General features: G+C 54.4%; 4 protein-coding genes across 5 annotated transcripts; all 4 read left to right on the top strand.

Moving 5' to 3' along the window:
• Window positions 1-373: 373 nt before the first annotated feature.
• On the top strand, window positions 374-6,013 carry LOC132339102 (gasdermin-A3-like). The gene is made up of 10 exons (XM_059869144.1): window positions 374-720; window positions 1,796-2,060; window positions 2,226-2,421; window positions 2,602-2,767; window positions 2,840-2,933; window positions 3,349-3,426; window positions 3,672-3,871; window positions 4,067-4,217; window positions 4,912-4,985; window positions 5,117-6,013. Exons 2-10 carry the CDS (start codon window positions 1,841-1,843, stop codon window positions 5,351-5,353), a joined length of 1,416 nt encoding a protein of 471 aa, XP_059725127.1. The 5' UTR covers window positions 374-720; window positions 1,796-1,840; the 3' UTR covers window positions 5,354-6,013.
• Window positions 6,014-6,815: 802 nt separating this feature from the next.
• Window positions 6,816-11,881, top strand: LOC132339103 (gasdermin-A3-like). 2 transcript variants are annotated; one of them, XM_059869146.1, is made up of 11 exons: window positions 6,816-6,967; window positions 7,073-7,175; window positions 8,057-8,321; window positions 8,488-8,683; window positions 8,919-9,084; window positions 9,157-9,250; window positions 9,633-9,686; window positions 9,914-10,068; window positions 10,264-10,414; window positions 11,129-11,202; window positions 11,341-11,881. In XM_059869146.1, exons 3-11 carry the CDS (start codon window positions 8,102-8,104, stop codon window positions 11,611-11,613), a joined length of 1,383 nt encoding a protein of 460 aa, XP_059725129.1. In that variant the 5' UTR covers window positions 6,816-6,967; window positions 7,073-7,175; window positions 8,057-8,101; the 3' UTR covers window positions 11,614-11,881. The 2 variants fall into 2 exon arrangements, with proteins under 2 accessions (XP_059725129.1, XP_059725128.1); XM_059869145.1 differs by lacking the exon at window positions 7,073-7,175.
• A 1,255-nt stretch (window positions 11,882-13,136) lies between these two features.
• Window positions 13,137-18,824, top strand: PSMD3 (proteasome 26S subunit, non-ATPase 3). The gene is made up of 12 exons (XM_059869143.1): window positions 13,137-13,323; window positions 14,138-14,328; window positions 15,418-15,555; window positions 15,715-15,851; window positions 15,938-16,128; window positions 16,295-16,398; window positions 17,154-17,268; window positions 17,484-17,603; window positions 17,679-17,782; window positions 17,992-18,147; window positions 18,242-18,292; window positions 18,377-18,824. The coding sequence occupies exons 1-12, from the start codon at window positions 13,152-13,154 to the stop codon at window positions 18,452-18,454; spliced, it is 1,557 nt and encodes a 518-aa protein (XP_059725126.1). The 5' UTR covers window positions 13,137-13,151; the 3' UTR covers window positions 18,455-18,824.
• Window positions 18,825-20,653: 1,829 nt separating this feature from the next.
• On the top strand, window positions 20,654-23,125 carry CSF3 (colony stimulating factor 3). Its single transcript, XM_059869151.1, has 5 exons — window positions 20,654-20,904; window positions 21,321-21,490; window positions 21,834-21,941; window positions 22,070-22,216; window positions 22,553-23,125. The coding sequence occupies exons 1-5, from the start codon at window positions 20,889-20,891 to the stop codon at window positions 22,721-22,723; spliced, it is 612 nt and encodes a 203-aa protein (XP_059725134.1). The 5' UTR covers window positions 20,654-20,888; the 3' UTR covers window positions 22,724-23,125.
• Window positions 23,126-24,152: the final 1,027 nt, after the last annotated feature.

Raw genomic sequence — 24,152 nt, 5'->3', positions numbered from 1 at the left:
GCCACATCCAACCTGGCCTTGGACACTCCCAGGGATGGGGCAGCCACAGCTGCTCTGGGTAACCTGTTCTGGGGCCACACCACCCTCACAGAAAGGAATTTCTTGCCAATATCCCCTCCTAAGTCCATTTCCCCATCTATAAAAGATGAGCAACATTATCTGGCTCAATAAAGTTGAAGGAAGGATGGAATGGTTTTGTCTGAAGGGACCTTAAAGCCATCCAGTCTCACCTGCTGTCAGGGGCAGGGACACATTCCTGTCCAGTCTGATGCTGTACACCTCCAGGCATGGGCTTACATCTCCTACATCTGTAGAATTTCAAGTTATCCACAGCCCCTACCACAGAATCTGCTCAAGGAAGACTTACACAAGCAACGGCCATTTTGAGGAAGCAGAACACTGGGGAGGAGGATGGTAAATTGCTCCATCTGAGAATAACTCTGGGGAATAATAACTCAGGTGTGAACAGCCAGGGAAGCACCAGCATGGATCGTATCTAACACTGCTCCTGCCCACGTGTTGCTTCTGGGAGCCTACTGTCAGCAAGAAAAATCAATTTACTCTTTGTTCTGTGTTACTCACGGCTCCCGTACTGAGGAAACACTTCCACACCTTTGGCAGAGAGCCAGAGATTTTCTCCCCAGTCCTGCTGCTCTACAGAGGCCACATCACCTCAGCAGCCCCACGGTCTGCTCTGCATGCCCACCCCCCCAGAAACAGGTAAGTGCATTATCCCAGAGCTTTGGGCAGGGGAGAAGGCTGGTGGGAGCTCTCGGTTAAGTGCTCTTGTTTAGTTTTTCTTCTCTTCTTGGAGACCTTCAAGGGAATGAGCTCAGAAGCGCTACTAACATTGAGCACTGAAAGCTATTTGTCCTTGGAATTGTTTAAACTCAAAGAGAGCAGGGTTAGTGGGGTATTGGGAAGAAATTCCTGTGTGGTGGTCAGGCACTGGCACACTGGCACACATCCCTGGAAGTGTCCAAGGCCAGGGCTTGGAGCAACCTGAGATAGTGGAAGGTGTCCCTGACCATGTTAGGGAGAGGAATGGGATGAGCTTTAAGGTCCCTTTCCATCCAAACCGTTCTGGATTGTTTAATTTCTCCTCTCCAGCTCTTTCCCGTAAAACATCAAAAAAGTGAAACTGAAACCTTTTCATAAAAACAAGCTGTGTCAGAAAGGAAACTGAGATTTCCTTTCGGCCCTCAAACACCAGCTCTCCCCTGCAGACCACCAGGGCCTGCCCAATGAGGCTGGGCTGATTTTTCTCTATTTTGGGGGACATTTGCCCCTAATATCAGTATCCTCAGAGTGTGCCTGCTGTGCTCTCTCTGCACAATCACTGAGGCTCAACAGCAAAGGAAGACAAGGCCAAACAACCCCACAGCTCCTGCTGCTTCCTCTTAAAAGACTCCCTGTAACAACCCTGTGAAACTTGTGTCCTAGGTAACACCCGTCATTATTCTGAAAACTTTTTAATAATTAAAGAAACACTTTGTTACAACATCCTGCTTAAGCTGCACCAGGGGAAGTTTTGCTTAGATGTCACAAAAAAATTCTTCACTGAAAGACTGATAGGCCACTGGAATCATCTGCCCAGAGAGGCAGTTGAGTAATCATCCCTGGACGTGTTTAAAGAAAGACTGGAAGTGGCAGTCAGCACCATGATTTAGTTGATGAGAAAATGTTAGGTCACAGGTTGGACTAGATGATCTCAAAGGTCTTTTCCAACCTAGTTTATTCTGTGATTCTGTCTTATTATTTCAAGTAATTTGGCTTGTGTTCCCTCTTTCCCAAGGCACAAACCCACTTGGCCTTCCTTCAAAATTTCAGCCACAGCAGAATGTTTAAAAAACTCACCAAATCAATCGTAAATCAAATGGATCAATACAAAGAATTGGATCCTGTGGAGAGCATCATACACAATGAGCACTTCAGGCCTCTCTGTCTACTGACAAAAAAAAGCAAACCAAAACGCATATTCCACCGAGCTCCCTACTACCAGAGGACAGGCTTCACACTGGATGATGTGCTGCTGCCTGGAGAAGATGGTAAAAGCAAAGGTAAACCTCAAATTTATCAATATGAATTTATCAAATATCATAGATAATATCATTTTTGAACTGTTTGTGGCTGAACTGTACCACGTCCAGCTTTCTTGTGTATTATGTACTTACAGTGCTAAGTCTGTGTATTGTTGCTTAAGATGATGCATGGAATTATTTCAGAGACCCTCCATCAAGAATCCAGCCAATTTACTCTCACAAAAGTCAGCGCTGACCAAGTTGATGGAGGTCTCAGCATTTCTTTTGACCCTGCAAGTGTAGAGCTGAAAGGAGGTGCATCCTTGTCCAAAGAGTTTTCCATTACGCCACAGAAGAAGAGCATATCACTGCAATCACTGGAGGCACTGAGAAGAGAAAGGTAAGGAATGACAAAGGGAGTACTCACAGTCCACTCATCTCCCTCCAGCCCATGCCAGGTTAAGAATGGGTTTTCAACAGCCAAAACCCAAAATCCAGGCTATGGAAAACCAACACATCCCACCAGTGGTGTCAGCTGCTCCTGGTGCTCCAAACCCTTTCCATTCTTTTCCTCTTTTAGGAAAATCAACATGGATCATTCCTTCATCCAACAGCTCCGGAGAACAGACATCAAGCTGTACGTGGTCACTGAAATCCTTGAAGCCTCAGAGGAGGCTGTCTACAAGAAATCCACCAAGGCAGACGGGGGGTTCATGGCCAAATTTTATGCCACAGTCTGTGCAAAGGTTTGGCTTCTCCTTCCTTGCTTCCCCAACACCTGAACCCAGGTGTTCTGACAGGCTGTTTTCTTTCACCAGAGCACCAGAGAGACTAACCAAGACCTAGTCATACCCAAGGGCTGCACGCTGGCCTTCAGGACCATCCCGCTACACATTGAAGATGGAGCATGGAGTAAGTAACTTCCAGAAATGACCAGTTCCTCCCTTCTAGGAAAGGTGCACAAGAGGAAGAACATTTTATGAAGAATCACTTGGCCCCAGATACACCCTAAACTTGTTTGCAAGGAGAGGGAGGCAGCGTGAGGGACAGAAATCACCTGAGGGAGGCCAGACAGCCCATGCAAGGTCAAAGAGCTACACAAGAAAGATGTTCTTTGGACAGGGGTCAGTAAAAAATGGAAAGAAGGAAGTGTCAGATCTACTTCTGAGGAGCTGCAAAGTTCCTGGTGATTAATGGCAGAGAGAGCAGAGTTTGGGTCTGAAAATGTCTACTTGGAAGAAAAGAGCCAGGGAGAAAACAGGGTGGGTGAACACCACTGGGAAGGCTGGTATAAAAAGCCATAAATATCCTTTTTATCCTGCTGCAGATCTGGATTATTTCCAAGGGGAAGGTCTAAAACTTCAAGGTCTTGTAGCTGTGAGAGGGCAATCTTGTGTAGCTGATGGTAAGTAATGTCTTTTACTGCGTCCCCATGCAAAACTTTTGGCTGCTTTGAGTAAGACGGAATCACCCAGCATAAAACACCAGGAGAGATGCATTTGCCTCTCCCCTGAGACATCACAACTGCCTCAATTCCCTATCACTTCAAAAACACTCAGAGAACAGTTTCAAACTCTCAGAGAAGGGTTTAGAGCTGCCAGTGAACTCCATGTTGAGAAGTGACAGATTTGGACTCCTTCTGGTTTGCAGGTCCCCTGTCAGACACAAAAGATTTAGAATTCAAAACGGAAGAAGTTGAAATCCAGTTTGAATTAGAATTCGAACTGGAAGAAGTTGAAATCCACTGTCAAATCTTCTCTGAGTTGTCTCCTGACCTGCTGCTCATCATCCTAAACACCATCAAAGCTGTGATGAGAGACAAGAACCTCCTTCAAGAGCTCAGCCAGAAAGTAAGTCAAGCTTTTCTTACTGCCACAATTTATAAATACAGACACATCCACAACCACACCTCCTGCCTCACAAGTCACCAGCCCTGTGCCACAACCATCCATCCAAAATTCCCTCTCTCAGCACATCTCCATGCTCTGGACAAGCAGCAGCCTCTGCCCTCAAAACCTGACATTTCTTGTCCTTGTTCCCCACAGATGGAAGAAGTTGCTGAGCAAAATGATGGTTATGAGCTGAATACTGAGAGCCCAGACTTAAAAGACCTGTTCAACATCTTACAGCATTCCCCAAGAGATCGTCTCCTTCAGCTGGCAGAAGGAATCACCTACGTCCTGGATGCTTTGCATGGTGAGGCTCTGGGGCTTCAAGAGGGAAATCAAGGCAGGGATGACTCCTGCCATTCCCTCCTGCCTTCCTCTCATACTCCTCCTCAAGTGGAATCTACATCCCAGTCCCATGGAGGGGAGAGGAGAGAAACCCCCTCTGCACCCATCCAGGGCTCCCTGCTCCCTCAAAGTCTGGTCACAGCTTCCTCCCAAGGGCCAGCCCAGATCTCTGCTCTGCTGACCAGCAACAGGACCCAAGCAAATGGCTGGAGCTGTGTCTGGGACAGCTGGGTTGGATATCAGGGAAAGGTTCTTATCCCCGAGGGTGCTCAAGCACTGAACAGACTCCCCAGGGCATGGTCACAGCTCCAAGCCTGACACAGCTCCAGGAGTGTTTGGACAATGCACACTGTGGGATTGCTGGGGTGTCTGTGCAGGAACAGGAGTTGGACATCAATTATCCTTCTACATCCCTTCCAACTCCATATTCCATAATTCTGTGAGTAACAGCCAGATCACTCTCACAGTGAGCCTGCACAATTAATTTCTTTTAAAACATCCAGAGAACCTTGGATCAAACAAGCATTTCCTACAAGAAATGATCACCCTTCCCATCCTCTTCTCTCTTTCCCATCCTGCTCACCAGTCCCAGCCTATCAGCAACCTCCATCACCTTGGTGAGAGGTATTGGATCCAAACCCAGTTTATTTCTGCAGAGTTAACGGAGGATCAGCTGGAGCTGCTGCTGGAATCCTTGGAAAGAAAGATTGTGTCCCAACAGCTGAACCTGGTGAGAACACAAATCACACTTGGCTCCTTTCAAGGGGGCTCAGACTATTGTAATTCTAGCAACATCTCCATAGTGTCACTACTTGACTACTGATTAAAATAATGATTTTGCCTTTTTATTGTCATTTAAAGGTTGAAGACCTACTGACACATGACCTGGAGTATCGGATGCAGCATTTCCATGTGGATCCTGGACTGCTCTCCTTCCCACACAAGGAGGAACAGATGTTAACCATTGCCCTGGTGGAGCTGAGTGGAGTGCAGCTCCAGGAGGATGGATCAGCTGTCCCTAGGGATCAACCCTTCGAGGCTGTAGCAGCCCTGTTTGCAGCCCTGTATGTCCTCAAACTCCTGAGTGGTTCCAAGTAGGATATACCTGCCCCTCCACAAGATGTTGGCGAATCTCTGCTGACAAGACAATTTTTCTCTCCCAATATCACTCTAGTTAATGCTCAAGGCTGCTTTGGCTGGCAAAAGCAAATTTAAGGCAGAAAAATTCATTATGGATGCTTAAGGCAGGATATCAAAGTGGATTTGTCTGTCTGTCTCCCCAAGAATACTGAGGGAAAACAGGAAAATCCACAAGCCCAAAGAATCACAGGCCTGGCACCAGTGATTCATGTAATCCTGCTTCCCTCAAAATTATGCTGCTGCTTCTGCAATCACTGAAAGGGAAGGGCAAAGGAAATGGAAAGGGGATGGGAATGGAAAGGGGAAGGGGAGATGCAAGGGAGAAGGGAAAGAACATACAAGGGCAAAAATGAAATGCAAAGGAAAAGGAAGGAAATGAAAAGAAAACAAAAGCCAAAGGAAAACATCAGCACTGATTCACCCTGGTCTCTCTCTGGTTCAGCGGGGGCTCCATTCACTACTGGCTGTAGGAAGGTGGGGAAATCCCAAAGGTTTCACTCTCACCTCTCTGATCCCATCTCCCCAAGATGCTCAAGAGACTTGGGCAGCACTTCAGAGAGATGCCACAAATATTCCCATTATCACTTTATAAATAAAGAGCAGCTTCTTGCTAAGCAATTTGGTGGTCTCAAAGGCTATTTCTTAATTTTGTGTCTTTTCCATCCCATGGCACACCTGAAAACCTCAGGACTGAGGCTGTACCAGAAATAAGGGCCCTTGATGTGGACACAGGAGTCTCATGTAGAGAACTTTCTAAAAGAAAGCGTGAATATTTTCATTACTCCTTTGTACAGTATTCTAAGAGAGACTAATAGAAGTGAAGTATTCAGGCAAAAACTTGCATTTGAGTCCTGGAATCTTCACATGGATGGCTTTTGCTGTCAAACAAGCATGACAATGTACCCAGGTGACATGGAATGGCTCAGGTTGGAAGGCACCTTAATGCTCCAGGGCTATTCCCACCCCCTGCCATGGGCAGGGACAGCCTCCACTAGCCCAGGTTGCTCCAAGCCACATCCAACCTGGCCTTGGACACTCCCAGGGATGGGGCAGCCACAGCTGCTCTGGGTAACCTGTTCTGGGGCCACACCACCCTCACAGAAAGGAATTTCTTGCCAATATCCCCTCTTGAGTCCATTTCTCCATCTGTCAAAGAACAGCAGTGTTACCTGGCTCTATAAAGCTGAATGCACAATGATGGAATGGTTTTGTGTGAAAGGACCTTAAAGCCATCCAGTCCCACCTGCTGTCAGGGGCAGGGACACATTCCTGTCCAGTCTGGTCTGGGACACTTCCAGCAGTGAACTTACATCTCTTACATGTGGAGAAGTTCCAGTAACCCACAGCCCCTGTAACAGACTCTGCTCAATGAGTAAAAAGGAAGCGTTGCGTAAGCAACGGCCCATTTGTGGAAGCGGAACACGGGTAGTGAGGATGTAAAATTGCTGAAGTGACCTCACAGCTGGGAACAGCTCCTGATAAACCACTGGGTACAGCCAGGGGTCTTCCAGCACGGATCAGGTCTAACACTGCTCCTGCCCAGGTGCTGCTTCAGGGAGCCCTGTTAGCAAGGTAAGAGAAATCAATTTATTCTTTGCTCTGGAGTTGTGGTGGTGCGAGCTTCCTGTGCGACTCACAGCTCCTGTACTTCACAAATACTTACACACCTCTGAGCAGAAGGGAAGCCAGAGATTTTCTCCCCAGTCCTGCTGCTCTACAGAGGCCACATCACCTCAGCAGCCCCACGGTCTGCTCTGCATGCCCATCCCCCCAGAAACAGGTAAGTGCATTATCCCAGAGCTTTGGGCAGGGGAGCAGGTTGGTGGGAGCTCTCTGTTAAGTGCTCTTGTTTAGTTTTTCTTCTCTTCTTGGAGACCTTCAAGGGAATGAGACCTGCAAGGGCTACTAACCTTGAGCATACAAGGCTATTTGTCTTTGAAATGGTTTAAATTCAAAGAGAGCAGGGTTAGATGGGATATTGGAAAGAAATCCCTCTGAGGATGCTGAGGCCCCAGAACAGGGTGACCAGATAAGCTATGGCTGCCCCATCCATGGCAGTGTCAATAACCAGGTTGGACAGGGCTTGGAGCAGCCTGGGAGACTGGAAGGTGTACCTGACCATGGCAGGGAAGGGAATGGGAGGAGCTTTAAGGTCCCTTCCCATCAATACCAGTCTGGATTGCCCAATTTCCCCTCCCCACCTCCTTCCCATAAAACACCAGAAAGTTGAAACTGAAACTTTTTCATAAAAACAAGCTGTGTCAGAAAAGAAACAGGGATTTCCTTCTGGCTCTCAAACACCAGCTCTCCCCTGCAGACCACCAGGGCCTGCCCAATGAGGCTGGGCTGGGCAGATGTCTCTCTATTTTGGGGGACATTTGTCTCCAAAATCAGCACCCTGAGGGTCTGCCAGCTGTGCTCTCTCTGCACAATCACTGGGGTTCAACAGCAAAGGGGGACAAGGCCAAACAACCCACAGCTCCTGCTGCTTCCTCTTAAAAGACTCCCTGAAACAACCCTGTGAAACTTGTGTCCTTGGACAGTGAGGGGGGTTTTGATTCATTATTTTGAAATCTTCTTAATTATTAAGTCACACTTTGTTACAATGTCCTCCTATTATTTCAAGTAATTCAGCTTAGCCTGTGTTCCCTCTTTCCCAAGGCACAAATCCCCTCAGCTTTGCTTCAAAACCTCAGCCACAGCAGAATGTTTAAAAAACTCACCAAATTCATTGTAAATCAAATGGATCCAAGCAAAGAACTGGTCCCTGTCGAGAGCATTGCAGACAATGAGCACTTCAGGCCTCTCTATCTACTGAAGAAAAAAAGCAAACCAAAAACCGTATTTCACCGAGCTCCCTACTACCAGCAGACAGGCTTCACACTGGATGATGTGCTGCTGCCTGGAGAAGATGGTAAAAGCAAAGGTAAACCTCAAATTTATCAATATGAATTTATCAAATATCATAGATAATATCATTTTTGAACTGTTTGTGGCTGAACTCTAGTAAGTTCCAGCTTTCTTGTGTATTATGTACTTACAGTGCTAAGTCTGTGTATTGTTGCTTAAGATGATGCATGGAATTATTTCAGAGACCCTCCATCAAGAATCCAGCCAATTTACTCTCACAAAAGTCAGCGCTGATCAAGCTGATGGAGGTCTCAGCATTTCTTTTGACCCTGCAAATGTAGAGCTGAAAGGAGGTGCCTCCTTGTCCAAAGAGTTTTCCATTACGCCACAGAAGAAGAGCATATCACTGCAATCACTGGAGGCACTGAGAAGAGAAAGGTAAGGAATGACAAAGGGAGTACTCACAGTCCACTCATCTTCCTCCAGCCCATGCCAGGTTAAGAAAGGGTTTTCAACAGCCAAAAACCAAGATTAAGACTTTAGGGCATGAACCTCCCCTAACTAGGCCAGGTTAGGAAATGGAGTGACAAGTTCCCCCATAAAGGCTTATCCCCCCCAGATGCCTCAGCTGCTCCTGGTGCTCCAAACCCTTCCCAACCTTTTCCTCTCTTAGAGAAATCAACATGGATCATTCCTTCATCCGACAGCTCCGGAGAACAGACATCAAGCTGTACGTGGTCACTGAAATCCTCGAGGCCTCAGAGGAGGCTGTCTACAAGGAATCCACCAAGGCAGACAGGGGGTTCAAGGCCAAATTTTATGCCACTCTATGTGCAAAGGTTTGGCTTCTCCCTCCTTGTTTCCCCAACACCCGCACCCAGGTGTTTTAACAGGCTGTTTTCTTTATCCAGAGCAACACGGAGGACAAAAAAAGCATAGTCATACCCAAGGGCTGCACGCTGGCCTTCAGGACCATCCCACTACACATTAGGGATGGAGCATGGGGTAAGCAACTTCAAAAAATTACAAAGTTCTCCATTGCAGAAGAGGAAGAACATTTTATGAAGTACCACTTGTCCCCAGAGCTACTTTCAGCTTGTCTGCAGATAGGAGGAGGTAGTGTGAGAGACAGAAATCAGCTGGGGGAGGTCACATAACCCATGCAAGTTCAAAGATGCTCTTTGGGGAGGGATCAGTAAAGAAAGGAAAGAAGGAAGCCTCAGATCCACATTTCAGGAGCTGCAGAGCTCCTGGTGATAAATGGCACAGAGAGCAGAGTCTTGATGTTTCTTTTCCTTTCCTACTCAGAAGAGCTAGGGAGGAAGCTAAGTGGGTGACCACCACTGGAAAGGCTGGTATAGAAAACTGTTGTTTTATCCTCTTCTAGATCTGGATTATTTCCCAGCAGAAGCTGTGAGAAAGCAAGCTTATGTAGCTGATGGTAAGTAATGTATTTTACTGCTTCCACATGCACAACTTTTGGCTGCTTTGGGTAAGATGGAATCTCCCAGCATAAAACACCAGGAGAGGTGCATTTGCCTCTCCCTGAGACATCACAACTGCCCCAATTCCATATCGCTTCAAATGAATGCTTCAAACTCCAGGATTAATGCTGCCACTGAACTCCTAGAACTCAAGTGACAGATTTGGACTCATTCTGGTTTGCAGGTCCCTCAGCAGGAAAATTAGGACAAGTGATGACAGAAGTTCAATATTCCTGCCGAATTTTCTCTGAGTTGTCTCCTGACCTGCTGCTCATCATGTTAAACACCATCAAAGCTGTGATGAGAGACAAGAACCTCCTTCAAGAGCTCAGCCAGAAAGTAAGTCAAGCTTTTCTTACTGCCACAATTTATAAATACAGACACATCCACAACCACACCTCCTGCCTCACAAGTCACCAGCCCTGTGCCACAACCATCCATCCAAAATTCCCTCTCTCAGCACATCTCCCTGCTCTGGACAAGCAGCAGCCTCTGCCCTCAAATCCCGACATTTCTTTTCCATGTTCCCCACAGATGGAAGAGGTTCCTGAGCAAAATGATGGTTATGAGCTGAATACTGAGAGCCCAGACTTAAAAGACCTGTTCAACATCTTACAGCATTCCCCAAGAGATCGTCTCCTTCAGCTGGCAGAAGGAATCACCTACGTCCTGGATGCTTTGCATGGTGAGGCTTTGGGGCTTCAAGAGGGAAATCAAGGCAGGAATGACTCCCACTCCTGCCATTCCCTCCTGCCTTCCTCTCATACTCCTCCTCAAGTGGAATCTACATCCCAGTCCCATGGAAGGGAGAGGAGAGAAACCCCCTCTGCACCCATCCAGGGCTCCCTGCTCCCTCAAAGTCTGGTCACAGCTTCCTCCCAAGGGCCAGCCCAGATCTCTGCTCTGCTGACCAGCAACAGGACCCAAGCAAATGGCTGGAGCTGTGTCTGGGACAGCTGGGTTGGATATCAGGGAAAGGTTCTTATCCCCGAGGGTGCTCACGCACTGAACAGACTCCCCAGGGCATGGTCACAGCTCCAAGCCTGACACAGCTCCAGGAGTGTTTGGACAACGCTCACAGGCACACTGTGGGATTGTTGGGGTGTCTGTGCAGGAACAGGAGTTGGACATCAATTTTCCCTGTAGGTCTCTTCCAACTCCATATTCCATACTGGATACTGTGTGAGTAACAGCCAGATCACTCTCACAGTGAGCCTGCACAAATAATTTCTTTTAAAACATCCAGAGAACCTTGGACCAAACAAGCATTTCCTACAAGAAATGATCACCCTTCCCATCCTCTTCACTCTTTCCCATCCTGCTCACCAGTCCCAGCCCATCAGCAACCTCCATCACCTTGGTGAGAGGTATTGGATCCAAACCCAGTTTATTTCTGCAGAGTTAACAGAGGATCAGCTGGAGCTGCTGCTGGAATCCTTGGAAAGGAAGATTGTGTCCCAACAGCTGAACCTGGTGAGAACACAAATCACACTTGGCTCCTTTCAAGGGGAGGCAGGGGATATGTTAATTCTAGCAACATTTCCATAATGATGTCACAAGTTGACAACTTTTTGAAATTCTGATTTTGCTTTTTTTGTTGTTGCTGTGAAGGTTGCAAATCTCCTGGAACATGACCTGGATAAGGGGAAGGAGACTTTCCTTGTGGATGCTAGGCTTCTCTCCTTCCAACACAAGGAGGAAGAGATGTTAACCATTGCCCTGGTGGAGCTGAGTGGAGTGCAGCTCCAGGAAGATGGATCAGCTGTCCCAAGGGATAAACCCTTTGAGGCCATGGCAGCCTTGTTTGTAGCCCTGTACGCCCTTAACTTCCTGAATGGGATGTACCTGGCCCTGCCCAGGGAACTCCTCTGCAAAGTTGTGTGAAATCTCTGCTGACAAGACAATTTTCTCTCCCAATATCATCCTTGTTAATAATCAAGGATGATTTGGCTGGCAAAAGCAAATTGTAGGCAGGAAAATTCATTATGGGTACTAAAGGTTGAATATCAAAGTGGGCTTGTTTTATTGACACCGCCCTGGTCCCACCAGCACTGCCATCATCCCTGAGATGTTCAATGGACACATGGAGCACTTTAGAGCAAGCATAGTCTCATTATCACTCTATAAATAAAGAGGATGTTTTGATACACAATTGGGTGTTCTCAAAGTCAATCTCTTAATTTTGTGTAGTTTTGGTTCCACAGCACATCTGACCACCTCAGTTGGCCCTGGGGGGAAGTCGGGGGGTCCCTGAGACTGTGGGGCCCTGGGAGGGTCTCTGGAGGCCATGGGTGCCTGCAGCAAGGGGCAGCACTGCTCACCTGTGTGGGGACTGACGGCTCTGGGAGGACCTCCAGCACCAGGGGCCAGACTCTGCCTTGCAACAGCTACGAATGGAGCCCGGCTCCAACCTGGAACCGCCATGAGACCCTTTGTCCCCAGTCCCAGACCAGACCCCTCACAGCACTCCCAGCTTCAACCTGGCCCCTCATGGGACCCCTGCTCCCAGCCCCACTCCCCTCACTGACAGGATTCCCGATCTCAGCCCAGCCCCTCACAGGATCCCCAAGCCCAAACGGGATCCTTTGGGATCCCCAGGCCCAGCCCGACCCCACATGGACCACAAGGACCCCTCAGAAAATACCCGATCCCAGCGCGGCCCCTCAAGGGACCTTTCAAGGGATCCCCGACCTGGTCCTAGCCCGGCCCCTCACGGGACCCTTCACAGAATCTCCGGTCCCAGCCCAGCCCCTCATGGCACCCTTCACGGAATCCCCGATCTAGTCCCAGCCCAGCTCCTCACAGAATCTCCAGTCCCAGCGCGGCCCCTCACGGGACCCTTCACGGGATTCCCCCCTCACAGTCAAGCCCTTAACGGGACACTTCAAGGGATTCCCCCCTCATGGCACCCTTCACGGCATCCCCGATCTGGTCCCAGCGCGGCCCCTCACAGGACCCCTCACAGAAGCCCCGATCCCAGCCCGACCCCTCACGGGACCCTTCCCGGGATTCCCCCCTCACAGACAATCCCCTCACGGGACCTCAAGGAAAACTCGCCCGCGCCCCCAAAAGGCGGGAACAGCTCAGCACCCTGCGGAATAGCCCGAAAGCTGTACGGAGATGCCCGAAGGATAGAGACGAAAGAAGCCGATCGATGCCGGAACCTCCCGACAGGGCTCGGCCAAAACGCCCGAAAATGCAGGCGAAAATCTACGAGCGAAGACGGAAAAACCCGAGAGCGTCACGGAACTACACGAGCGGGAGCGACGGAACTATCCGAGCGGTGCCTGAGCTATCCAAAAGTGCGACGGAACTATCCGAGCGACGGCGGAAACGGCCGAGCGAAAGGCGGAAGGAGACGATCGTGTGTCGCTCGTCGCTCGGCTGGTCGCGCCTGGCGGCCCGTTGTGCAGTGTCACGCCATGAAGCAGGACGGCGCGTCCCGCCGCCGCGGCGACAAGGCCAAGGCACCCCCGGAGGGACCCCCGCCCGCCCCCCCCGACGTCGAGATGCACGAGGAGACGGCGCCGGTGGCCCCCGAGGCGGCCGGAGAGCGGCAGCCGCAGCGAGAGCTGGACGCGATCACGCTGGAGGGTGAGGGGGGGGGGGTGTTGTTATGGGGTGTCTGTGGGAATGGGGGGGGGGGACTGGGGGGGCTTGGGGGTTGAAGGGGCCTGGCAGAGATCGGGGGAACCCCTGAGAGGGGGGTGTTGGAGGAGGGGAATTGGGGGGAGGTACAGGAAGCCCTGAGGGGGTTGGGGAAGGGGACAGGGTGGGGGTACCTGAAGGGGGGTGAGAAAGGGGCTGGGAAGGTGTTGGAGGAGGGGAATGGTGGGATCAGTGGTGGGGGCTCTGAGGGAAAGAGAAATGAGAGGTGAGTGTAAGGTAGGGGACGCTTTGGGGAAGGGGAGAGGGGAGGTGTGTTTGGGGGGGTGTCACTATGAGGAAAGGGATTTAGGAAGGGAAATGGAAATGGGAGCTGTGTTTTCTGTGCAGGAGACACTGTGGGAGAAGGGTGTGTGGGGCAGTGTGTGAGGGAAAGGGAGGGGGAGGTTGGTTTTGGGGTCACTGAAGAATGGGGGATGGAGTTGTGTTTTGGGGACATCACTAGAAGGGAATTGGGGCGGCTCTGTGAGGGTGGGGGTGTGTTTGGGGACAGACTGTGAGGGACAGAGGGGCTGCTGTGGTGGGACCCCATGGGGATGCAGAGGGAGAGAACTCTGCAAGGACCTCACCAGCTCCCTGCTCCAGACAGGGCCAGCCCTGAGGGCAGGTGGGGTCACTGGGGACACCAAGGGCAGGGGCACCTCAGAACAGCGGGGCAGGGCAAGAGGGCAGCCCTGGCTGTGCTCCGGGGTGCTGCTGGCAGAGGATTTGGGCTGAGGGGTGTCCATGTGTGCCCCCGCAGACATCAAGGAGCACGTGAAGCAGCTGGAGAAGGCGGTGTCGGGGAAGGAGCCGCGCTACGTCCTGAGGGCCCTGAGGGCTCTGCCCTCCACCTCCCGCCGCCTCAACCCCAACGTGCTGCACAAGGCCATCCACGGCTTCTTCACCTCCAACTGCACTGTCAGGGACTTCCTGCTGGGATTCCTGGAGGAGGTAGGGACACCTGCTGCCCTCACCTCTGCCCTGCTCTGGTGACATCCCCCTACCCCCTGTGGTAGCAGCTCTCTGGCCACAGAGAGCAACCGAGGACTTCCCCAGGCATTTTCCTGTGAGAAAATCAGAGAAAAGAATGAGAAACAATTCTTATCTCCACTTGCTGCACCTGATGTTGTGCACGTGTAGAATGTGTTATGGAGATTGTTTACCACAGGGGATTTCTTGGTTAGACAGTGGTGATGGTGGTTAAAGAGACTGACCAATTAAGTCAAAGCTGTATCAGTCTGTCTGTAAAGGTGATGAGCTTCTTAATAAGTGTAGTATAATAGAGGAGAATAAAACAATTGATCAGCTTTCTGCAAGAGTCATAGAGTCAATGCTAATTATTACCCAGCTGGGAGCCTGCAACAACACTGCCCCAGCTCAGGGGTCCCAGCACAGGAAGGATGTGGAGGTGTAGGAGTGAATCCAGAGGATAATCAAAGGGATGGAGCAGCTCAGCTGTGAGGAAAGACAGGGAGAATTGGAATTGTTCAGCCTGAAGAGAAGGTTTAGGGGTGACCTAATTGTGGCCTCCCAGTATCTGGAGAAGCAACAGGAAAGATGGAGAGGGACTATTTACAAGGGCTTGGAGTGACAGGACAAGGGGGAATGGCTTGCCACTGACAGAGGGCAGGATTAGATGGAATATTGGCCTGAAATTCTTCCCTGTGAGGGCAATGAAGCACCAGAATGGATTTCCCAGGAAAGTTGTGGCTGCCCCGTCCCTGGAAGTGTCCGTGGCTGGGTTGGACAAGGCTTGGAGCAGCCTGGTTTAGTGGAAGATGTTCTTACCCATGGCAGGGTAGGGATGAACTTGAAGGCCCCTCCAACCCAAAAAAGCCTGGGATTCCATGATTCTTTCCCTCTCCAAGGAGCCTCTGGAGTAGGGCAGTGGGGTTGGGGGGACACTGGGGACGAGCAGCCCCTGTGCTCAGACATGTGAGCAGGGACAGGTCCTTGCAGTCCTGGGCTGGCTCCTGTCACACCTGGAGCAGAGCTGTCTCCACACAGGAACAGAGATCCCGAATTTCTCTCTCCCCTCAGTCCATGGACACAGAAGCTGAGCTGCAGTTCCGCCCACGGACAGGGAAAGCAGCCTCAGCCCCTCTCCTGCCAGAGGTGGAGGCCTACCTGCAGCTGCTGCTCGTCATCTACCTGATGAACAGCAAGAGGTACCCCGAGGTGAGACCGCTGAGCCTCCCCCACCGTGCTCCTGCTCCCCAGCCATCCCCTGGCTGTCCCCATGCTGTCCCTCATTCCAGCAGTGTTTGCTTGTTCCCCACAGCCCGGGTGGTCTCTGGGATCAACCCCCCTGCTCTGACCTCCCTTCCTGTCCCTCAGGCTCAGAAGGTGTCCGATGACCTGATGCAGAAGATCAGCTCCCAGAACCGCCGGGCCCTGGACCTGGTGGTGGCCAAGTGCTACTATTACCACTCCCGCATCTACGAATTCCTCAACAAACTCGACGTGGTCCGGAGGTGGGATGGGTCCCATGGGGGGCCGTCCCTGAGCTTGATCCCCCTCTTTTCCTCCCTCTTCCCTGACTCCCTGTCCCACCCCGCAGCTTCCTGCACGCCCGGCTCCGCACGGCCACGCTGCGCCACGACGCCGACGGCCAGGCCACGCTCCTGAACCTGCTCCTGAGGAATTACCTCCACTACAACCTCTATGACCAGGCTGAGAAACTCGTCTCCAAATCTGTGTTCCCCGAGCAGGCCAACAACAACGAGTGGGCTCGGTACCTGTACTACACAGGTGAGCGAGGCTCGGTGCCTGCCCTTCCTCCTGGCACCTCTGGTTCCTCAGAGAACCCCTTTGATCAGCTGGAGGTGGGGCTTCCAGGCAGGATTTGGAGCCCCATCCATGTAGGTCAGGTTGGATTCACTGGGTGGCTTTCCCCACCCGCCCCGTGTGGGCGCAGGGCGGATCAAGGCCATCCAGCTGGAGTACTCGGAGGCGCGGCGCACCATGACCAACGCCCTGCGCAAGGCCCCGCAGCACACGGCCGTGGGCTTCAAGCAGACGGTGAGGGAGGAGGGGGCAGGACCCCCTGGGTTGGGGCTGAGACCCCTCGGGGTTGGGATCTCACAGGGTTTGGATGTGGGACCTTCTGGGATGACAGGCACCATGGAATTTATTGGTTTGGGAACTCCAAGGTTTGGGACCTTCTGGGATGTCAGGCTCCATGGAATTTGGTTTGGGAACTCCCAGGTTTGGGACCTTCTGGGATGTCAGGCACCATGGAATTTGGTTTGGGACCTCCCAGGTTTGAGAACTCCCAGGTTTGGGACTCCTCAGGGTTGGGATCTCACAGGGCTTGGATGTGGGACCTCCTTGGATGTCAGGCCCCATGGAGTCAGGTCCCCTGGGATTTGGGACTTCCCGAGGTCAGGTGCAGGACTCCCCAGGGTTGGGCTCCACAGGGACGGTTCTGGGATCTCCCAGGCTTGGCACCTTTCAGGATGAGGTCTGGGACCCCCCCAGGGTTGTGCTCTGAAGGGACAGGTGTGGGATCTTCCAGGGTCAGGCCCCATGGGATCAAGTTTGGGACCTCCCAGGGTGTTGGGCCCTGCAGGGATGACAGGTGCATGATCTCCTAGGTTTGGAACTTCCCAGGGACAAGTCTGTGACCTTCCAGACCCCACAGGGACAGGAACGGGTTTGGGATCTCCTGGAGTCTTGTGCCCCACGGGGATGGGTGCAAGACCTCTTGGAGTGCACAGGGACAGGGATGGTTTCAGGCCCCAGGGGGACTCATTCAGAGTCTTGCTCTGCCCCAGGTGCACAAGCTGCTCATCGTGGTGGAGCTGCTCCTCGGGGAGATCCCGGACAGGCTCCAGTTCCGGCAGCCCTCACTCAAACGCTCACTCATGCCCTACTTCCTGCTGACCCAGGGTAAGTCTGCCCACCCCTGCCTGTCCTTCCTGCAGGGTCAGGGAATCATGGAATATCCTGAGTGGGAAGGGACCCAGTGGGAATTCTTTTCTCTCCCCTTGATGGGAGTTGGATGCAGATGCCACTTGGGAAGGATGAGAAGGAGGAAGTCAGCCAGCCCTGACTCACTTTCCCCAGCCTTTCTCCTTCCCCCATTCCATCCTTCTTCCCTCCAGCCGTCAGGACAGGGAACCTGGCCAAGTTCAACCAAGTCCTTGACCAGTTTGGGGACAAGTTCCAGGCCGATGGCACCTACACCCTGATCATTCGGCTGAGGCACAACGTCATCAAGACAGGTAGGAGGGTATTTGGGGACCCCCACCAGGCTGGCCAGGCCTGGGGGGCTGCATCCCCTTCCCTTCTCCCTGCAGGTGTCCGCATGATCAGCCTCTCCTACTCCCGCATCTCCCTGGCTGACATCGCCCAGAAGCTGCAGCTGGACAGCCCCGAGGACGCCGAGTTCATCGTTGCCAAGGTACCAGCACAGGGAGTCCCATCCCTGTGGGATCCCAGGCTGCCCACAGCCCCCACCCTGCCCCGTTCCCCCACACCCCTCCCTGCAGCACCACTGGGTTTGGGTTGAGGCTCCTCCAGGGAGAACTGGGGACGCTCAGGGTGCCACGTCCCCGCTCTGTGTGAGCCCTTGGGGACACCCCGTGCCCTGCCCCGTGCCTGGGCTCGCAGGCCATCCGGGACGGCGTGATCGAGGCCAGCATCAACCACGAGAAGGGCTACGTGCAGTCCAAGGAGATGATCGACATCTACTCCACGCGGGAGCCCCAGCTGGCCTTCCACCAGCGCATCTCCTTCTGCCTCGACATCCACAACATGTCCGTGAAGGTGAGCGCAGCCTGTCCCCAGGTCCCTGATGGGGACAGCAGGACGTGGCTCAGGGCTGCCTCAGCTCTGAGCTCCTCCTCATCTTTTTCTCCAGGCCATGAGGTTCCCACCCAAATCTTACAACAAGGACTTGGAATCTGCAGAGGTGAGATCTCTGCAACCACCGTGGCCACAGGAAGGATGTGGCTCCTGTCCCCACCTGCCGCCAACCTCGGGCTTTGCTTTCCAGGAGCGCCGGGAGCGTGAGCAGCAGGACCTGGAGTTTGCCAAGGAGATGGCAGAGGACGATGACGACGGTTTCCCGTGACCCTGGGCCCTGGCTGTACTTTTTTATTTGTCCCTTGGACAGATGGTGGCTGAGCAGGGCCCTCCGTCCCCCCCAGACCCCCTTTTATAAATCCCTGCATGTCTGTACTGTGGGAGGGGACACAGGGGGTTCCCTGGGCCCACACCCCCTGACCACCTGCACTTGTGGTGGGACCCCTCCCTAATAAACATCCTTAAAAGGATCCCTGTGGTGACATCGGAGCCGATGCCGGGGGCTGCGAGGGGAGCGGGGCTGGAGGGAGCAGGAGTGGGGTCTCCACTGGTGCCCTCCCAGCTCCCACAAGAGCAATGGGGTCAAACTTTGTTAAACTTCAATTATGACTTTTAAAATAAAAGATGGAAAAACACCAGCCCGGGTGGCTCCTGCTGTGGGTTTGTTGGGATGGGGAAGGGGCATGGGGCTGGTTTGGGGTCTCTGCTCTCTCTCCCTGGAGATAGGCACCAGAGATGGGACTGGAACTGGTCAGGCCATCCTGGGGGACTGGAGCTTTGTCTCAGTGGTGCTATGAGTGGCCCCAGCAGCTCCAGGATGGTATTCCAGGAAGATTCCATTGGGAAACACACAGAGTCCCCTTTGTGCCCCACCAGCCTTGGGGGTGATGGGGACAGGGGACATGCAGCCACTCCAGGTGGATCCCATCAGCATCTGGGATGAATTCTCTGAGAAAATCTGGGAATCTCCCAGCCCCGCCCATGCCGGGATGGCAGCCAGGGCTGCAGGTCAAGAGCGGGGCTGTCCCAGCCCATTCCCGCTCTGGGGGGGGACCAAAGAAGGCAAGAGCCCAGCCAGGGGGGCTGGGGCTGGCACTGGGGACACAGGGACATCCCGGGAGCACTGGTCAGATGGCAGGAAAGGGCTGAGGGTGCCCGGGTTGGCCCCCGGGAAGAGGAAGGGTGACCACGAGGCCGAAACAGAACAGGGTGGGAGCCTGGAACAGTCTCTGGACCGAGCAGCTCCAGCCCCATGGTGGGGGGGGAGGGGTTTGCTGGGCCACCTCCTTCCCCCACCCCCCAACACCCCCAGTTTCAGATTTGAAACCACTTCCTTCCTTGGAAAGCTGACAGGGCCTTTGGGCACTGATTCAACCCCCCCACGCCCCCAGCACAATTCCTGAAAGCACCATCCTGCTGAGAGGGCAGATCCGCTCTGGGGTGGTCCTGTGGGTGCTCAGACTGAGGGGACCATGCTAAGCCCCTCAATGGCCACCAGGGTGGGGACAGGCCCAGCTGGGGGGGCTGTTTCTCCCAAAAATCCCATGAACATTCTCTGCTGCCAAGGTCCTTTCACATATCCAGAGGGCAGGACGTTTAGGGCTGCCGGGTTTGAAGGGAGGTCAGCAGTAATTTTTAGAGCTCACACCTGGCTGTGCCAGGAAGGCTGTGCTTGGTACTCATGGATTGACTGCACATGATGTGGGTTTATTTCCCAGCTGTAGGCTGTCCCCATCCCTGTCCCCATCCCTGTCCCTATCCCGGTCCTTACAGCCTCCAGGAGGGCAGCGATGGGACCCAGCCAGGGGTCAGGGGTGCAGAATGAGCCTCCCCAGCCCAATCCTGCCCTGGGCTCACCCTGGCCGGGGCTGTGGGGGGAGCGGGTGCCTCCCGTGCCCCGGCCAGCCCGTGCCGGGCAGGACCCGGCCAGCTGGCACCCGGCCAACAGATCCTGGAAGGACTTGCGGGAACAGCACTAGCCAAAATTCCCTCGTCAACGCAACGGGGCCGGGAGCAGCCAGCCTTTGCCAAGGGCTGCCCTGGAAGCCTCTTCCCCGTAGGGGCAGAGGGGGGGTTTGGCCCCTCGCGGGTGGGGTCAGCCCGATGAGGCCGTTTCTTGGTGCTGCACATGGTGACACTGGGCACAACCTGGCCCCACAGCGCCCATCAGGGCAGGATCTGGCCCCGGGGTGCTGCCCACGTGGGCTGGGGATGGGGACAACCCCAGAGTGACAGCAGCAGTGAGAAGCCACCATCCCCTTGGCCGGTCGCCTGCGAGTGACCCTGTGAGTGACCCCGCACATGACCCTGCTGTGCTGGGCACTGGCTCACCTGGCCAGCGTCGTGGGAGCCCGGCGAGCAGGTTAATGAGTCACCAAGGCACCACCTGCCCTGTCCCGGTACCCGCACCGCTGCCTGGGCTCCACCGGGAGGCTGCAGCCACACCGAGGGACACCGCTGCCCACCGGCCCCGGGAAAGCCCCACGCCGAGGCCGCGGCCAAGCACCCGGTTCGAGATTTGCATGCTGTGATTAAGGCAGTGAAGCAATCGCGCTGTTGCCTCATCGGTGAGAATCCCCGAGGCCCGTGCGCTATAAATGCCACCCGATCAATGAGCACAGCCGGGCAGGAGCGAGAGGAGCCGGCCGGGCTGGGCAGGGCCGCGCTGCACAGAGGAGGAGACACCGAGCCGGGCACCCACCATGTGCTTCCTCACCCGTGAGTAGCCAGCACCCATGCAGCACCCCCATCTCCCACTGCTCCCATTGCACCCACTTCCCCTACTGCTCCCACTGCACCCAAACCACCCCTAAAATCCACTTTGCCCATAGGACCCACTGTCCTCAAACCACCCCTAAAACCAACTTTGCCCATAGGATCTACTGTCCCCACTGCACCCAGAGCACCCCAAAACCCTCCCTACCTGTAGCACCTGCTGCACTCACACATCCAGAGCTCCCTGCTGCTGCTCTTGGCACTGGGAGCCCTGGTCCCTCTTCCCTTTTGGGGTCTCTGCCCCTTCCCCAGGCCACGCTGCTACTGCCACCGTCCCCAGGGTGGTCCTGGTTGCTGAGCCCATCCCAGCTGAGGGGTCGGGGCTCCCTGGGGTGGGCACTGAGCTGCTGTCCCTGCAGGAGGGCTGGCACTGCTGCTGGCTGTGCTGCTGTGGTCACCGTGGTGGGCGCTGCATGGAGCACCACTGACCGAGCTCTCAGGGGACCAGGACTTCCAGCTCTTCCTTCAGAGGAACCTCGAGTTCACCCGCAAGATCCGTGGGGACGTGGCTGCGCTGCAGCGCCTGCTGGTGAGTCCCACACGCTGCGGAGGGGGGATGGCAGCCACTGTGAGGTCACAGATAAGGTGACCCCCTCCCTGCCCTTATCGGCACCGCAGGGCCAGGAGCCAGCAGTGTCCCCTGCACTGCCCAAGGCTCAGCCCCGGGGTGTTGGGGCACCCACCAGGGACATGTGGTGTCCCTCCTGGGACAGAACAGCCACACCACTGTCCCCATTGCACCGGGTCCACTCCATCCCCTCCCTCCTCCTGGCTGGGCTGCACAGGGTCCCATAGCTCAGGGATGGGATGTTGGGGGGTGCTGGGGGTGTCGGGGTCCTCTGGTATCCTCACCCTGTCCCCTTTGTCCACAGTGTGACACCCTCCAGCTGTGCAAGGAGGACGAGCTGCTGCTGCTGCGGCAGGACCTGGACATCGCCCAGGCGCCGCTGGAGCAGTGTCACAGGCGCACCTTCCAGGCAGTGAGTGCGGGCAGCCCACCCCTGCCGTGAGCTGCTCAGCTCTGTCACGGCTCGAGCCACCCCAGAGCCTCTGTGTCTTGGTGGCCAGGGCACATCCAGCCCCACTGACCACGCCATGCCCACCACAGGAGACCTGCTTCAGCCAGATCCGTGCCGGCCTCCGCGTCTACCACGGCTCTCTGGCCACCATCCAGGCCCTGCTGCCCGGGCACGTTGGGCTGGTGGAGACCCTGCAGCTGGACATGGCCAACCTGTCCTCCAACATCCAGCAGCAGGTGAGGGGGCAAAGGGGAGACTTTGTGGGGACAGGTGGGTAAAGCAGGTGCTGCATCCCAAAGGAGGGGTGGGCATGGTGGGGGCTGCATCCACAGGGATGGGTGGGCAGGGTGGGGGTTGTGTCCCAAGAGATGGGTGGGCATGGCAGGGGTTGTATTGACAGGGATGGGTGGGCACGATGGGGGTTGTGTTCACAGGGATTGGGTGGGCATGGCAGGGGTTGTATTCACAGGGATGGGTGGGCATGATGGGCGCTCCATGCCCAGGAGGGGCACACTGGAGCAGGGGGACATCCCAGGCCTGAAGCTGATGCCTCTGCCTCTGCCTGGCTGCAGATGGAGGACCTGGGCCTGGCCACGGTGACGTACCCCACAGAGAACCAGGACCCTGTCCCCACCTTCTCCTCCCATTTCCACCACCAAGTCGGCGGCTTCTTCATCCTGGCCAACTTCCAGAGGTTCCTGGAGACGGCGTACCGGGCACTGCGGCACCTCACCAGCCTCTGACCCCTGCTTGTGGATGTCCCACCTGAGGGACATCCCGGGAGCACCCCATTTCCTGCTTATTTAATATTTATGGCTATTTAATATTTATCTGTCTGGGGATGCTCCCCCCGCCAGGGGATCCCGCAGTGGATCCGTGCACAGGTCCCTGTGCAGCATCACTCTTGTTTAATATTTAAACACAAGCGTATCTCTGCTACGAGGTTCTGGAGCTGGGCTGAGCCCCCACAGCTGCTGCTGGCACTGCCTGTGCCTCAGTTTCCCCACAGCTTGCACTGCTGGGGCTGCTGCATCATCCCACGGGAAAACATCCCAGGATGAGGATGCTCCAGAACAGCATCTCCCTGTCTGGGCTGCAGCCTGCAGGGACACATCTGATGGGTGTTATTTCTAGTAATTAATATTTATTAGCCATTAGGGAGGGAGGGGAGGGAAGATGGAAGAACCATAGGGATGCAGCAGCCTTACCAGGATGAAACTTTTCTGGGGAGCCCCAGCACTTTGGGGAGCTGCATCCCTGCTCTGTCCCCCTTCCCTGCTAAACTCAGAGTACTTATTGCAGTTTAACTTATTTGTGCCCATCCCTGGCCGGAAGGAGCCACTTGGACACATTCCCATCCTCCTGAGCCTGACGCAGCCCCAGTCCCATGGTTGTGTGGGAGCTCTGGGCGTGGGGGGTTTTGTACTGTATTTATTGCTGCAGCTGGGTGAGCCCCAAGAAACACACGCTTTTTTCTATGTGATAAAAATGGAAATAAACTCTATTTTTGCACTCTCTCTCTCTGTTCCTCTGTCTCCTGCTTGCGTGGGAGGGAGGCAGAGTGGCCAGGGTGTGGGGACACAGGGACAGAGACAGGGGGGATGAGGGAAAGGGACTTTGGGGCAGGGCAGCTGCTGGTGTCAGCTCAGAAAGATGAAATGCAGCCCCCTCAGTGCCCCCACCCCACGGCCTGAGCCCGCTGAGGGTCAGGAGGTGCTGTGGGATGGCCACTTCCTCCCACACCCGGCAGGGCTGCTTGGGCAAGAGCCGATTCCTAGAAAGCTCCGGAAGCCGCCCGCGCCTGCCGAGGGCACCAGCACCCAGCCCAGAGCTGGTTTGTGGGCTCATCCCGGGCTGGTGGCACTGGGGGTCCCCAGCCACCCTTCTGCTGCTGCTGTGACACAGGGAATCTGCCCAGGGGTGTGCCAGGAGCCCTCCCAGAGCCCACCCAAAGCCCAGGGATGTGCCACGGTGGGAGGAGGCTTTCAGCAGGGAGGAAGGCAGAGTGGATGGACAAAGGGGGCACCCCCAATGTGGCTGAGCAACGTCAGGAGAGCCCTGGGCACCTCCCTTGCCATAGAAAGCCCCTGTGGGCACCCCCGCCTCTCCCCAACGGGTGTTTGCCCACCCTGGGCTGTCCCAGTTTCACCAGCCCCATTTCCTGCCACTGGG

The sequence above is a fragment of the Haemorhous mexicanus genome, chromosome 28, assembly GCF_027477595.1.
Source record: "Haemorhous mexicanus isolate bHaeMex1 chromosome 28, bHaeMex1.pri, whole genome shotgun sequence".
Classification (NCBI taxonomy): Eukaryota; Metazoa; Chordata; class Aves; order Passeriformes; family Fringillidae; genus Haemorhous; species Haemorhous mexicanus.
Note: the sequence above shows the minus strand (reverse complement) of the source record. Positions and strands in the feature narration are given on the sequence as shown.